The following is a 15,510-nucleotide window of genomic DNA, read 5'->3' as shown; positions in this document are numbered from 1 at the left end:
GACCACGTTGCCCGGCCCTCCCTGCCCCCGAGTGGAAAGGCCATGTCCCAGCCACACCCCATCTCCGATCTCCTGCACAGACAGCATCCGCCTGCGTGGGTCTGCCGCTCGAGCCCGCACTGCTCACATGTGCCAGGAACGGCTGAAATCGCTGGTTTGAGAGCTCAGCTCCACGAACTCGCCGTTAGCTAATTGATTTTTTATGTTTTATTAAAAGGACCTCAAATGTTAAGAATCAAGTGAGTAGCCACGTTCACCATAAATCTGGTTTTTTCTGCTCTCCCCGTCCCCTCGGCTCTGTGGCCAGGCTCGAAGGGGACACTACTGGAATGCACCTGGCAGGGAGGAGGGGTCACTTAACTAGCTAACGATGGCAAGGACAGGCCCCCTCTGAGTGGCCCCGAACGTCCTCCCACGCCGTTAGCCGGATGCCTGGGGCCCAGAGGCTGTGTTCTCAGCAGGATCCGGCCACGCTGAAACGAAAGCAGCATCACCGGGCGGCTCCCCAATAGACACGCTGATGTCCGGACCCCTCAGCTCGCTTGCTCCCGGGACCCCGCTTCAGAACTGCTGCCCACCGGTCCGCGGGGACAACTCGACAGCCTGCTAAAGTCTCTAGGGCGGAACTCCCCACGTGCGTCCCCCCGTCTGCTGGGAAGTGACAAGAACACAAACCGTGGCATTGAAGCCCATTTAAATGGGCTACAGGAACGGCCAAGACCGGTTTGGCTCAGTGGATAGAGCGTCGGCCTGCGGACTGAAGGGTCCCAGGTTCGATTCCAGTCAAGGGCATGTGCCTTGGTTTCGGGCACATCCCCGGTAGGAGGTGTGCAGGAGGCGGCTAGTCAATGTTTCTCTCTCATCGATGTTTCTAACTCTCTATCCCTCTCTCTATCCCTCTCTCTTCCTCTCTGTAAAAAATCAATAAAATATATTTCAAAAATATATATAAAAAAATAAATAAATAAATGGGCCACAGGAACGGCCTGAGGTGGAGCTCTGGAGAACAGACAGGAATACTTCGCCTTTCTGACCCCAAAGGACCCCCCGCGACGCCACACAGCACACACCCGAGGGCCGCCCCGAGCCCACACGCGTGTATGTATGCGGGCCCCCTCCCTGCGAACCCACAGCCTGCGACGGATGCGCTCGCCTTCACAGCAGTCAACAAGCACGGTCGTCACCCAAGTCAGCAGAACAAGGCGTTTGCCCAGGACATGTTTAAAAGGCGGGCGCCATGGAGAGTGGGCCACATTATACATACAATGGGAGGAAAACCAATCACGAAATATGGAAAGATTCATCTATTAGCCAAATCTGGTCTGGAAAATGGCATAGGGCAAGTGGTATAATAGAATGCTTCACCAGAATTTGTGCCGGAATTCCTTTAGGCAGCCTTCCAACCGAACGAGGCATTTGCTTGTCCCATAAACGCAATGCAACAAAGCTGGGCCTAGTGCCTGCCGTACGCGGGGTGGGGAGAAGTAGGTTACGGCTGTCATACTAACAACACAAGAATTCATAATAACACCAGAATAAACCCTGTTTCGCAGACTCCCAACTGTAAACCTACTTTTGCCCACCCCGGTTAGGACACCATGCCCCAAGTTTAGGGGTGCCGCTATAAGAGAGACACATCCCCCAAACACGAAGAGCTCAAGGCCAATTAAGTAAAGGATTTTCATCAAAAGCTTAACAGCACAGAACTCTCCTTCCCAGCAGTGATACTGGTTTTGTACACCAAAACCCCCACAAGCGTTTCAGCAGAATACCAAGATTTCAGAAGAGAAGTTGAAAACCACTCCCAGAGTAAGGTGACATCACAGTCCTGTAGGACACCACAGGGGATTTAATCATACGTCGTTTCCAGTTGACTTGCGTCAATACCTCTTCCTCTCCAACCATAAAAACATCACGTGGCTGAGCATTTAACCAATTTCATAGTCTTCAGAGCAAGTCGGTGCTTGCTCTCAATGGTTTCCTATTAGTGTGTTTAAGCAGCAGAGGCCGGCTCTCCCTCTTACCGTTTTTCAAATAAAACATTAAGTAGAATTCCAACATAACAGCGAGATAAAAAGTTTGTACTCTGGCTCGACCTATGAACCAGAAGGTCACAGTTCAACCCCCAGTCAGGGCACAGGCCCGGGTTGCAGGCTCGATCCCCAGTGTGGGGCGTGCAGGAGGCAGCCGATCCATGATTCTCTCTCATCACTGATGTTTCTCTCTCTCTCCCTCTCCCTTCCTCTCTGAAATCAGTAAAAATCTATTTAAAAAGAAGTTTGTGCTCTGCCTTCTGAAACAGAGGTGAAGAGCCCAGCGCTCTCGGTTCTGTCTCTCAGGGACCTCCGGGTGGCCTCTTTAGAATTCTGGGCTCAGGGGAACAGAGCTTGACCCAAGTGGAAACCAGGACGTTACTACCCTCCCCACGCGCTGGCACCGACTCCCGGACCTGGCGGGGCCGTGCCTTGGGGTCAGTAAGCACGAGGGGCAGGTGGTGCAGGAGGCAGAGCAACCACGGCCCCTTCCAGACAGAACAGAACTGCCCCGGATCTCTAAGACTGAGAACACGTGACTTCGTGCATGCGCAGGTGCAGGGACAGTCCCGAGTCCCACTGCTAAATCGCATGGGAACCGTGAACACCGAGGCGCTAAATGGAGAGGTGCTGACTTCTGCAACCCATCCGGCCCTAAAGCTACTTCCCTGTGAACTCGGAATCGAGCGCACGGCTCCTCGGAGGCGCAGCAGCCTCGCTCACGGGACCAGGCGCCTCACCTTCCACCTGGGCGTGCAGTCCTTCGGTCTCCAGTGTCCTCCCGGCTCAATATCTAAGTCCTTGGAGAAGCGCTGATGGATTTCATCAAAACTGACTTCACTCACGTTGACGTGGAGAAATCCCCCTGGAAGGTCAAGAACATGAGGAATGGTTTTAGTATTTTTTTGCCTCAGAGATGGAGGAGGACAAGCCAGCCATCGGTAGGGTGAGTGGCGTAACTTAGTTGCCAGAACAGTATGGTTTGTTCCTGTTAACACCACTTAATTGTTAACATCACCCCCTTTCAATTGTAGTTTGCGTGATAAATTATATATGGTCACACGATCATTACCATTAGTACATCGACCTAAAAAATAAATCAACAGTTTTAACTTTTTGGTTTCGAGTAGTGAATATTTTCATAGCCTTTGGGAAGCGTTTGCATGTCATGACAACTTGGCACATTTGCAATTTAACAGCTAGGCAGGTACTGAAACGTTATGTTTAATTTCAACACAGTCGACAAAGGGGACTCAATGGCAGCACAAGAGAGGCAATTACTGAAGCAGCAGACTGACCAGAGCTGTCGATCGGAGAAATTACTTGGCTTCCCTGTGCCTCGGTTTCCCCGTGGGTAAACGGCGATGGCAATGCCTGCCTCCCAAAGGGGCTGTACCCATGAGATGAAACAGAGTGTGAAGGACCTAGTGAGTGTCAGCACACAGGTACACACTCACAACTGTCAGCTACTATTACTGTCATTTTTAAGAGAGAAAGTCTGCAAACACAATTCTGCACATTTTTTTAAAGATTTTTTATGTTTATTTTTAGAAAGAGAGGAAGAGAGAGAAATAAACATCAATGTGAGAGCAAAACACTGATCGGCTGTCTCCTACAGGGGATCGAGCCCACAACCTGGCTGGGCATGTGCGCTGACCAGGGATCAAACAGGCAGCCTTTTGGTGCATGGGACGATGCCCAACCAACTGAGCCACACTGGCCAGTGTGTAATTTTGCAGATTTATTTTTTAACATGTTTTTATTTATTTTAGAGAGAGAAGAAGGGAGAGGGAGAGAGAGAGAGAAACATCGGCCTGCTGCCTCCTGCATGCCCCCAACCGGGGACTGAGCCTGCAACCCAGGCATGTGCCCTGACCAGGTATTGAACCAGCGACCTCTTGGTGCCTGGCTCGACACTCAACCACTGAGCCACCCCGGCTGGGCTCCAAGTTTATGTTGAGCACCTACCACAGACCCCACAGATCCGATCTGCCTGAAGGGGTCTCTCCTAATAGGTTTTCTCGTGTATACCACTGAAAGAGGAATAATCTTAGACAGGAAATCATTTCCATTCCCTTACACACAAAACGAAGAACTGAGTTCTTCCCAGCCTCCCCATCTCACAAAACAGAAATCAACAAATGCTGAGGTTCCCATTTCTGCGCCTCAGCGGCCAGGATTTCACAATATAAAGCACACAGTTCTGCTCGGGGGAGCCCCTTTCCTCGCTTCTGCTCCTCAGCTGCCTCTCCCCCTAACCCCCTCTTCATCAGTGGCTTCCCCGAAGCACAGAGGCGTGCTGGGAAGAAGTATGCTAAAGTGCAAATGCCTGGTCGGACTGCGGACCAAAGAGTCCCGGGTTCGATTCCGGTCAAGGGCATGTACCTCGGTTGCAGGCTCCTCCCCGGCCCGGGCCCTGGTCGAGGCATGTGCAGGAGGCAACCAATCGATGAGTTTCTCTCACATTGATGTTCCTCTCTGTCTTTCCCTCTCTCTTCCACTCTCTATGAAAAAAATCAATGGAAAAATATCCTTGGGTGAGGATTAAAAACAAAACAAAAAATAAAAAATAAAATGCAGATGCCTGGGTTTCACAGAGTAAACTAGGAAAAAATTCGCAATCTTCCGCCTGCCTGTTCTGCTGACAATGTTTGTGGTCTTTTAGAGCCAAATACAAAATCTGGCCCTGCAATCAACTGAAATTCACACAAATAAATCTGATGCATTGAATGGTATGCTTGATTGCTAAAATGATAGTAATTAGGCTAAATGATATGCAGCTCATACAAGTCACTGAAGCTGGCGTTCTGTATGCACTGTTAAGCCAATTTGGGGGGCCTTTTTCCCAGCTTTATTGCTTCAACAGCTGTAATCATCGTGACTGTTAGGGTTTCTCGGGTATCATTTGCAGTTTAACGTTCCTCTTGCCCAGCCGTGCGCTGGCGAGGGAAGAGGCAGCCCTGTATCTTGCTCCTCCATGACCAGGGCCTCCATGTCCATCACTTGCTCCTGGCTGCCACCCCCACACCTGCCTCCGAGTCCCTCAGCCGCTTTCCTCTGTGCTTGCTGCTCTTCGCTCTGCAACCCTAGCCGCTTGCTGGCTGAAGGCCCAACATGGCCCAGTGGCATGAGGTTGGCATGCCAGAGGTAACAGCAAGGTTTTTTTCTGGATCGGGGGAACGGGAACAGTGGAGGGGCAATCACAGAGAGAGAGAACAGAAAGAATCAACACTCATTCGTGGGGGGGACGTGGGGGGGCTGGTTAAAGTGAAGATCCTGTTCACAGGGAGGGAAGGGAGGGAAGGAGCGCCTATAGGAGGTGGCCAGGAAGAGGCCCTGAGCAGAATAACTGGTGGTGTCCCCAGTAGAGAGAATCCCTCAAGGTGAGCCTGCGGTCAGGAGAGGGAGGACTTGGGGTCCCCTCCATTGCACCCACGAAGGCTTCTTTCACCTCCTGCACGTGGGGGGCTTCCCCTTCAGGTTGCACCCCGGCCAGCGCTCCGGTGGTTACAGGCGGGAGAGGACACAGCCCCCTTTACTGTAAAGAGAGCCATCAGCCGGGCCGGCCCCCTTCACTGCAGCCTGCGGAGAGGTCAAGGGCAACGGGAGAGCAAGGATCCCAGCTCCACAGAGAACTCCCGCTCTCCGCCCGTCAGTGCTAGAGCCGAGGTTTTCCAGTGAGAACATGTGCGCTCCTTTTGCAATCAGAGATGAAAAGAATAAACATGTTGGCTGGAATCCATTCACGCAGCAGGGAAGTCCATCCGCACAGAAATGTAAAGAATGTCATTGATCAAAGCCTCGCTCACCATTGGGAAGCTGGGGCGGGGACAGAGAGGGGCGAGCAGGAGAGCTGGGAGCCCGAAGAAAAAGGGGGCTGCCAGTCAGCTGGAGGGCGAAGTGGGGGAAGGAAGGTCACGGTCAGCTCCCTGTCAGTCCTGGCAACAAGGCCTGGGGGCCCACCTGCTCTGTTAGGGGCAAGAATAACGAACCGAGCTGCACACGGGCAGGGCAGGCCATGGGCTGTCAGTTCCTCATGCTGAATGTTCCCCCGGGTGTAGGTATACATTGGATAGTTAAATCAGCTCTACAGACATGGACGCTTACTTCAAGAATGTGAGCCCAATGCTGAATTTGCAAGACATGCCACAACGCCTCCCACTTTGGGATGCGGGACCTAAATGGGTCTGGGGTCTGTTAGGTATGTGCGGGCCCAAACCATAGGACAGTGTTTTCTATTAAAATGTAATTCTTTTTTAATATATATATATTTATTTATTTCAGAGAGGAAGGGAGAGCGAGAGAAACATCAATGATGAGAGAATCATTGATCGGCTGCCTCCTGCACGCCCCCTGCTGGGATGGAGCCCACAACCTGGGCACGTGCCCTGACCAGGCCACCTGTGAGCCAGGAAGGCGGCCTTCCCCAGACGCTGAACCTGCTGGATTAAGACACACCTGTACACCTGCACACACTCACACTTCCTCCCCGCTCCTGACCTGCCACACCTGATCCACAACTTTCCAAGTTTAAATTCTCCACCCCAAAAACACCACTGGCACACACAGGTTAGCCCCATCATTTGGGTGACAGGACCTACCACGTTGCTTTGAACATAGTAAGCTATGAACCAAACCAGCCGTCACAGTGTGTGTGCCTTGTGACGTCACGGGGGTGGCGGAGGGGGGGGTCTCTTGGCTAGTCGCCTTTTAGTTCATGATCAGTTGACTCCACTTCTCATCTCCCTACAACTTATTCACTCCTCCCTTCCCAGAGGCACGGTCCTTCTTGGTCGCCCCACGTATGTGCAAGGCCTCCTACTTTACCACCAACATGAGAGCAACAGGCACGAACCCCCTCTCTTCTCCACAGCCTCTCCAAATAACTGTGCCCTTGCCTCTGAGGAGGCGGTGTCCTCACTACTTCCCAAAGCTCATTCTTCATCCTGAGCTTATCTGCTTCCTGGCACTCCCTCCAGATGTGGCTCCGAGGACACTTCCCGTATGTCCCCTCTCATTCCCAGGTCTTGTCTCTCCGAAGTTTCTTTCCACAACACCTAACCCTCAAGTCCTCTCTTCCTACATTGTTCTTTCCTTAAACCCCGCCCCCTCCCCCCCTTCCACGGGTTCCTTACCCCCATTCTCCTTGTTTTTTCCAGCAAAAAAATTTTTTTAACCAATTAGTTTTTACATATTTCTGAGTCACTCCTCAGGACAGTGTATTGTGCTTCTTACCCACCACTCTACTGACACTGAGCTCGCTGAGGTGCCCACTCACTGTCTACCTGCCAAGTTCAATGGCTTTCCGGTTGCTCCCTCCACCTGCTTCCTTTGGGATACATGACACGATGGAACACTCTCTCCCAGGAGTGCTTTCCTCGCTGGCTTCCGGGACAATGTTCTCCGCTTCCTCCATCCCCCTGGCTGATGTCCCCCAGGGACCCACTCTCAGCCTCCTCCGAGTCTCACTTCCTCTCATTTCCAGCTCAAGCGCCTCCGATGAGATTCAGACCTCAAGTTAACTCTCTTGGGCTTTAAACAAAACAGGCCCAGCCCCGAACTCAGTGACTTCCCCATTCTCCGAACGAGATGCTGATCCTGCATTGTTTGTTTCAGTTCACGGTCACCAAGCCAGAAACCGGGAGATGAACCCTGATCCCTCGGTCGGTCACCCCATCTGGCCAACAACCTCCTCCTCTCTCCAACGCCACCGCCTGGCACATACATGCCCCCGTCATTCCTCTCGGCCCCCGACGGTCGGCTCCTCATGGGTCTTCCAGATTCCAGCATTTCCCCATTTCCGTCCACTTCCAACTTCCCAGAAGGAGTACCATCTTTCTGAAGTACCACCCGAATCAGTCATCCATCTACTTCGAGCTCATGCGTGTCCCACTCCCCAGAGCAGCGGGGTTTTGTTTGTTTGTTTGTTTTCTCCTTGTTTGCCCCTGGACCTGTGGAAGCTCCGCACCCTCACCTTAGAGAGATGAAGACAAGGCCGCAACTCAACCCGGTGCTTACACACTCGGGGCTCCGCTCCCTCGGAAGCCCCCCGCATGGCTGCCTAGGGAGCCACGGAACCCACAAAGCCCTCGGGCTGCGTAGTCCCTTACAAGGCCCTTCCGTTGCCTGCCCAGCCTTCTCTCCCTCACGCCCCACTGCACCCGCCTCGTCACAGGGACACTCTCCATCCCGATGCGGAGCCTCCCTCCGGTGCTGTGACGCCGCCCCTTCCCCACTTCCAGGGCCGCTCTCCCTGCAATCGCCCTTTCCCTTCGGAATGGAGTGCTGTCTAGCTCCCTTCCTCACACAGTAACCCTGTCTGCCCCAGCTGGGACACCCAAGGTCATGTTTAGCTTTTCTCCTCCTGCCCCCACGACCAACAGGGCCCAGCCCGCTGCGTGTGCAGCCTCTGCGCAACCGCTGTTGCCTCCAAAGCGACTCCCAGGCCCCTGGTCCACAACCACTCTGTGCCTGATCGTGATGTGAGTTCCTGAAGTTTATTTGCTAACCTGTTCCCTCTTGGCTGATTTTCATTTGAATTATTTAAACTCATCTGAAAACGTCCTTGTAGCTTTTGTTATGTTGAAAAGGCTAGTCTGGCTGGCGTGGCTCGGTGGTTGAGCATCGACCTAGGAACCAGGAGGTCACAGTTTGATTCCTGGTCAGGGCACATGCCCGGGTTAACCTTGAGTGTTCTAACGCCACTTCTTCAAAATAGACTCGCCCAGGCCGAAAACCGACTTCTGCGCACGGGCCACGAAGTTTCAATCACTGTACGTGCGCGCCCGCACTGGTATTTTGTGGAAGAGCCACACTCAAGGGGCCAAAGAGACGCATGTGGCTCGCGAGCCGCGGTTTGCCGACCACTGAGCTACGGGCTCGATCTCCAGTGTGGGGCGTGCAGGAGGCAGCCAATCAATGAATCCCTCTCATCATTGATGTTTCTATCTCTCTCTTCCTCTCCCTTCCTCTCTGAAATCAATAAAAGTGTATTTTTAAAAAAGAAAGAAAACTAGCAACTATAGAAACTATCCAGTTTAACCCATAAAGGAGCTATTCCACAGACAGAAGGACAGAATAGAAAAGCCACTGCAAACGTGTTCTACTGGAATACGAGTTAGAAGACAGGAAAATCACAGGTCAGCCTATGTTTATTCTAATGCAAACTGCCCAACTGACACTTCCCACCTCTACCTCACCCAGAAAAAGCAAAGCATCCATCCATGCTCAGCAGGCGCTGCCTATAAGCTCTAAGAAAGGTGAAATTCCTATTTCAGTTTGTTAGCACAGAGAGTGTCACATAAATTGCATTTTAAATGAACGTGTATTTGCCATCTGGAGAATCTGTAAGTGCTAACGTAACAAGGAGTATTCACTCATATTGCATAAATAATCACATTAAAATAGGCTGTGTGGTGTAACTGGCTGAATATAAAATATTGCTGAAATCCATGAAATCAGTTTTATCTGAATTCCTATTGGAAACTTCAAATTTTATCTTTATGATAATGCCATGGAAAGTCTCATCGCTTCACTAGAGAAAAAGCAAAAAAGAAGTTACAGCTAGATAATCAAGCTCACCAGTTTTAAGCCTTAACTTCACTTTTGGTGATTGTTAAGAAAATGAAGTACCATTCACACTTGAATGGTTTTCGTCTAAGTAGATCTTATTCTTACGCAGAACTTCCTATAACTATTATTTGGGGAGGTATCGTATTCAATTATTTTTGTGATATTATAATAAGATTTTACACTCGGGAATTTTATTATGCTGGATCTATCATCGCTGGGGAGTAACCTTGTTAATTAAACAAATTTAAGGATGCAGAGCCAACTATAAAACTCTCTAACTCTACACATATCTCCCAGGTTTCTCATTCCCGTGATCACTACCCAGCCTGACTACACCATTCAAAGACGGGAGGAGAAGGAGAGGGAACATCAAATTAACTTCGTTAGGCTTCAAGCGCTGTGCTGCTGTTCATCCTTGCAACGCTCGGAAGTCGATATGTGACCCCAGACTTCGCACACAGGCCAACGGAGGCCCCTCTGCAAAGATTCGCTAGTGAAGGGGCCTCCTGGGGGCCTGCGCAGGGCGCTCTCGGCAGGAGCCTCACGGTGCTGGCTGAGCCCCCGGCCCCTTTCCCAGGAGTGACCTGGACGGGGCCATGTTTCCTGCCCAATAACGTGGCCACAGCCAAGTGGACAAGCGATGGGTGCTGGACTCAAACTGGCTGCCCTTGAGGAGGCCTGGTGTGAGGAGGTAGCTGGCCAGACGAGTGTGGCCCTCTCCTGTAGAAGAATGCAAGACAGAGAAGCAGCCCAGCCATCCTGGCTCAGTGACTGAGTGTTGATCTGTGAACCAGGAGGTCAGGGTTTGATTCCTGGTCAGGGCACGTGCCCGGGTTGCGGGCTCCATCCCCAGGAGGGGGCGTGCAGGAGGCAGCCGATTAATGATTCTCCTATTCCTTCCTCTCTCTGAAATCAATAAAAACATATTTTTTTAAAAAAAGACTGAGGGTGGGAGAGAGCAATGGGGGGGGGGGGAAAAGGGGGACATATGTAATACTTTCAACAATAAATAATTATTAAAATAAAATAAAAAGACTGAGACAAGCAGAGGAAAGGGGCAGTGGCACCAAGACATGCAGGGATAACGAACCAAATAAACTGAGGAACAAAAATAGACCCAGAGACACAGAAGCATGGACAGACTGTCGAGCCTCAGAGGGAAGGCGGGGGAGGGTGGGTGACCCACGGACACGGACGATGGGGTGGTGAGGCCTGGGGGAGGGGGGAGTGGGCTGGAAGAGGTCAATGGGGGGAAAGGAGGACCTATGTAATACGTTCAACACGGAAGATTAGAAGACAGAACAACAGACAAGAGCCACGCCAGGAAAGGCAGTGCGGAGCAGTGGGACCGTGGCCAGGCGGGCGCTGCGGGATGGGGCGCTGGGGCTGCAGGAGGGCGCTCCCGGGAGGCGGGGCAGGAGTGCTCTAAGCCCGTGGTCGGCAAACTGCGGCTCACGAGCCACATGCGGCTCTTTGGCCCCTTGCGTGTGGCTCTTCCACAAAATACCACGGCCTGGGCGAGTCTATTTTGAAGAAGTTTAAGTTTTAAAAATGTGGCTCTCAAAAGACATTTCAATCATTGTACTGTTGGTATTTGGCTCCGTTGACTAACGAGTTTGCCGACCACGGCTCTAAGCAGCGTCATCAGCACTCACAAAGCGCTGATGAAGAAAATGGCATCTAACCCCCAACGGGAAGATTTCCTAAAAGCTGTAAGCCTTTGAATATGCGAATTATGCAAATGAAATTACTGTAATCAATATTTCCACAGAGCACTGCTCAGAGCTTTCAGCCCTGCAGACGGAAACATCCATTTTCAGAAAACCAAGGCTGCGGTAACGAAGTAAGGGCAGTGCGCTCAGAACCTCCTGAGGGTTTTTTACTAGAAATACCCGGGCCCGGGTCAGATCAATGAAGCCAGAAACGAAGGGGTCGGCCCGGGAGTCATGAACGCCCTCAGGCTGTGTGCGGCCGGAAGGGGGATCCAGACCTCCAGGTCAGCGGGTCTCTAAACGTGGCCCAAGGGTCACCAGCATCCAGGTCACCTGGGAGCCGGCAGACACGACAACCCCAGAGAACCCCAGATGGGCTGACCTGAAACTCTGAGGGTGGGGCTCAGCGGTCTGCGCTTTACAAGACCAACTGGGGATTCTGACACATGCCAAAGTTTGAGAACCATGGCCTTAGATGATATTAAAAGGGGAATCTTTCTTTTTATTACAGGTATGTAATATGTATGAACTACAAATTGAAAAGAATCCTACCAATATGGCAGACAAAGGCTAAATTCCTCAGTAAACTCAGGTAAAGACATTAAAAAAAAAACACACACACTTAGGTACGGGGGACATTAGAACACAATGATATACAAGTAATTCAAAAATATAGTAATTTAGATTTTTAGTTATATAAAAATCAAGACATAAACTCTTATGTATATGTACACATATAATAACTTAATAAAAAAAATAGAAAAAAAAATAAAATTAAAATTAAAAAAACTCTTATGTATAAAGTATATTTAAAAGGGGGGGTAGGAATACAAAGGGAAAAAAAGCCAAAATAATAGCCATGTGGCTTCTGAGTGATTGTAATGTTTTTTAGTAGTGGTAATGTATTGCCTTCATAATTTTGAAGAATATATATATTTAAAATACAATATCTTGATCTCTACACCTCATACTATACACAAAAGTTAAAAAACAAAATTACAGAAGTATTAGAAGGAAATAAAGGAGAGTATTTGCATGGGGTACAGAAAGCTTTCTTCAGACACACAAAAAGCAAAGACCTTAAAGTGACTGAGACACTTTAAAGCATCATAATGTTAAACTGTCGTAAAATAAACTTCATCCTCAAAATGAAGAAACCCAGGGACTCTGAAAGATGTTACAACACAGATAGCAGACAACAGGTCACTCCCAGAACATGTAAGAAAACCCCCAGTGATCAATACAAAAGTCTCATTAACCAACAAGGAACTGATAAAGAACATGATGACAGAAAATTCAAAACCACTCAGAACCACATGACGAGTTACCTAAACCCACTAGTGTGGAGGAAAGCAAAAGCTGAAGCAATGAGACATCATTTTAATCTAGCAGATTAGCAGGAATTAAAAAAGAGTCCATCGACATCAAAGGGGCACCCTCGTGCTGGGCGTGGGGCTATAAACTGGTACAGCTGCTCTGGCACAGAACCAGGCCAGCCTACCCAGCAACTCCGCTGTGGGTGGGGGCCCTCGAGCACATACACACATGTGCACAGACATCGGCCTGGGGCTCCTCACACACTGCTTGGTGAGAGCAAAACGTGGAAACAGCCTAGACCGTCATCAGCAGGGAGAAAGGTGCATGCGATACAAGGTACGTTTATTCAAAGACGCACTGTACAACAGTGAATGAAAGACATAGATCTACATGTACCCACCTGCACAGTTCTCAAAAACTATTAAGTAAAAAAAGCAATTTACAGAATGAAATGTACTGTAAAACCATTTATTTAAATTCTTAAAGCCTTTGAAACATTTCCGTTTTCTATCCAGCCATCTATCTGTATAGAAAGTAATTTTAGCCCTGGCCAGTGTGGCTCAGTTGGTTGGAGTGTCATCCCGTAAACTGAAAAGTTGCAGGTTCGATTCCCAGTCAGGGCACATACTGAGGTTGCAGGTTCAATCCCTGATCGGACACCCAGCAGGTCGGGGCACACATGGGAGGTAACTAGTCGATGTTACTCTCTCACATTGATGTTTATCTCTCTCTCCCCCCCTCTTCCTCTCTCTCTAAAATCAACAAACATATCCTCAGGTGAGAAATTTTTTTTTAAGTAATTTTAAAATAAACTGTAAGAAAACACATCAAACTCACAATAGAGGTTACTTCTGGGTAAGGGATAAGCTTTTTCTTTAGCTTTTCAATCCCCCTCCCTCTCCAAAAAAATCCTTAACCAAAAATAAATAAATAAATAAATTGAACAGCATGCTACACAGTATGAGCATCAGCACCAGAGTAACGATGTGCACCTGGCATGCTCACATCACGTGGCTTTTATTATTGTATCATAATACAAGCAAACAGTTAAGTCAAATTAGTGACACTTACGCATGTAAGGCAGTTTTTCTGGGCAGGGGAGGTATGGAGAGTATGTGAAGTTTTCCGGAAGATACGTTGTTGTCTGAACAAGATAATCACTTGAATTACTGCCTTCAGGATAATCTTGGAGAGAGAGAAAAAAGTTACAACCAAAAACTGCCTTTGGCTTTGCTTCTAGTTTGAAATATGTCACCGTCATTGTGAGAAGATCTGCAATACACAATCTACAGAAGCACTTAAAAGGAATCTACACTAATAAAAGAGGAATATGCAAATTGACTGTAACTCCACGACATCCACCAGCCAATCAGTAGTGAGTATGCAAATCAACCCAACAAAGCTGGTGGGTTAATTTGCATACACAGGTGCAGAGCGGCTGGGTGGGGCAGGACGCCTGCTATGAGGGGGAGGGTGGGGGGCAAAGGGAGCTACAGGAGTGGCGCTCTGGCTGGAGTGGAGAAGACTGAAGGCTCCGGCCGGACAGAGTGAAGACGGAAGGCAGCGGCCAGAGCGAAGGCCTGGGTCCCAGGTGCCAGAGGAAAACCGGTGCCGGCAGCCAGGGGAAGGAAGGCATATTGCACGAATCTTCGTGCAACGAGCCTCTAGTCTATAATAATAAAAGCGTAATATACAAATTTGACTGAGTGACCGAACAGTAGAATGACCGTCCAGATGACCTTCTGGACAACCACACTATGACATGCACTGGTGCCAGGCCAGCCAAGGTGGGTGTGTTGCGATTGGTCAGGTGGCCCCTCTATTGCCCCACGATCACCCTACAGAGGGAGGCCCAGGCCACCCAGCTGGCGGCGCTGCAACAGATGCAGTAACTGGAGCTCTGAGCAGCTGGCTCAGGTGAGCACCAGACCCAGACTGGGCAGCCGGAGCCTGAGGAGTTTTCTACATGGAGCCAAAGAGATCACCTGTTCACCTATCAGCCTCTTCCTGGAGCAAACGTCTGACCTGCCCGTGTCCTGCCCGTGAGAGGAAGCGGCCTAAGGGGATGGGCCCCACATGCAGGGAGTAAGAGGTGGGAGGTGCAAATGGCTGGTGACACTACGTTCTGTCTCCTGGGCATGCAGAGAATGAAGCTCAGGCAGAAACTTCTGGAACATGCGAAGACGCTCTTTCGATCTGGAGTAACCTGCTCTGAGAGCGTGATTCCTATGGAACTGCCTGTGTGAGAGCAGAGAACAGGACCCCTGACTTAAAAGCGAGGCCCGTCAGTGACCAGCAGCCAGAGGCTGAAGATCCAAATCCTACATCTTACTCAACAGGCCACGCCACCCCCTCGCTGTGGAGAATGGTAGAATCCTGGACACTGACTATGGAGCGTGTACGAGAGAAGAGTCCAAGAAAACCCAACACCTCTCTGGGTACCTTTGCCTAACACAAATATTCATTTATCATCAACACGGAATTACCGGGCCCCGGCCGGTTTGGCTCAGTGGATAAAGCACTGGCCTTCAGACTGAAGGGTCCCGGGTTCGATTCCGATCAAGGGCATGTACCTCAGTTGCAGGCTTGATCCCCGGCCCTGCAGGAGGCAACCAATCGATGTGTCTCTCTCACATCAACGTCTCTCTCCCTGCCCCTCTCCCTCCCTCCCACTCCCAAAAGTCAATGGGAAAACATCCTCTGATGAGGATTAACGACAACAACAAAATGGAATTAGCGGGGATGCAGCCTGGGGGCCAGGATGGCACTGGGAGCAGAGACCCGCCCACTCCAGGCCGCCTGCTGGGAGGGCCCTGCCAGACTGTGAAGCAGAGGCTGATGGGGCCCTGGGAGGAGACGGAAGCTGGAGGAGAAGG

General features: G+C 50.2%; 1 protein-coding gene across 2 annotated transcripts in view; it reads right to left on the bottom strand.

Moving 5' to 3' along the window:
* B4GALT6 (beta-1,4-galactosyltransferase 6) overlaps positions 1-15,510 on the bottom strand; it is a 48,968-nt gene that overhangs the window by 10,849 nt on the left and 22,609 nt on the right. For both annotated transcript variants that reach the window (XM_008148324.3, XM_054724554.1), the window contains 2 exons: positions 13,706-13,819; positions 2,774-2,898 (listed from right to left, as the gene is read on the bottom strand). In XM_008148324.3, coding sequence (XP_008146546.1) covers positions 2,774-2,898; positions 13,706-13,819 — 239 coding nt within the window. The remainder of the gene's footprint in view (positions 1-2,773; positions 2,899-13,705; positions 13,820-15,510) is intronic.

This window comes from Eptesicus fuscus, chromosome 12 (genome assembly GCF_027574615.1).
Source record: "Eptesicus fuscus isolate TK198812 chromosome 12, DD_ASM_mEF_20220401, whole genome shotgun sequence".
Taxonomy (NCBI): domain Eukaryota; kingdom Metazoa; phylum Chordata; class Mammalia; order Chiroptera; family Vespertilionidae; genus Eptesicus; species Eptesicus fuscus.
Note: the sequence above shows the minus strand (reverse complement) of the source record. Positions and strands in the feature narration are given on the sequence as shown.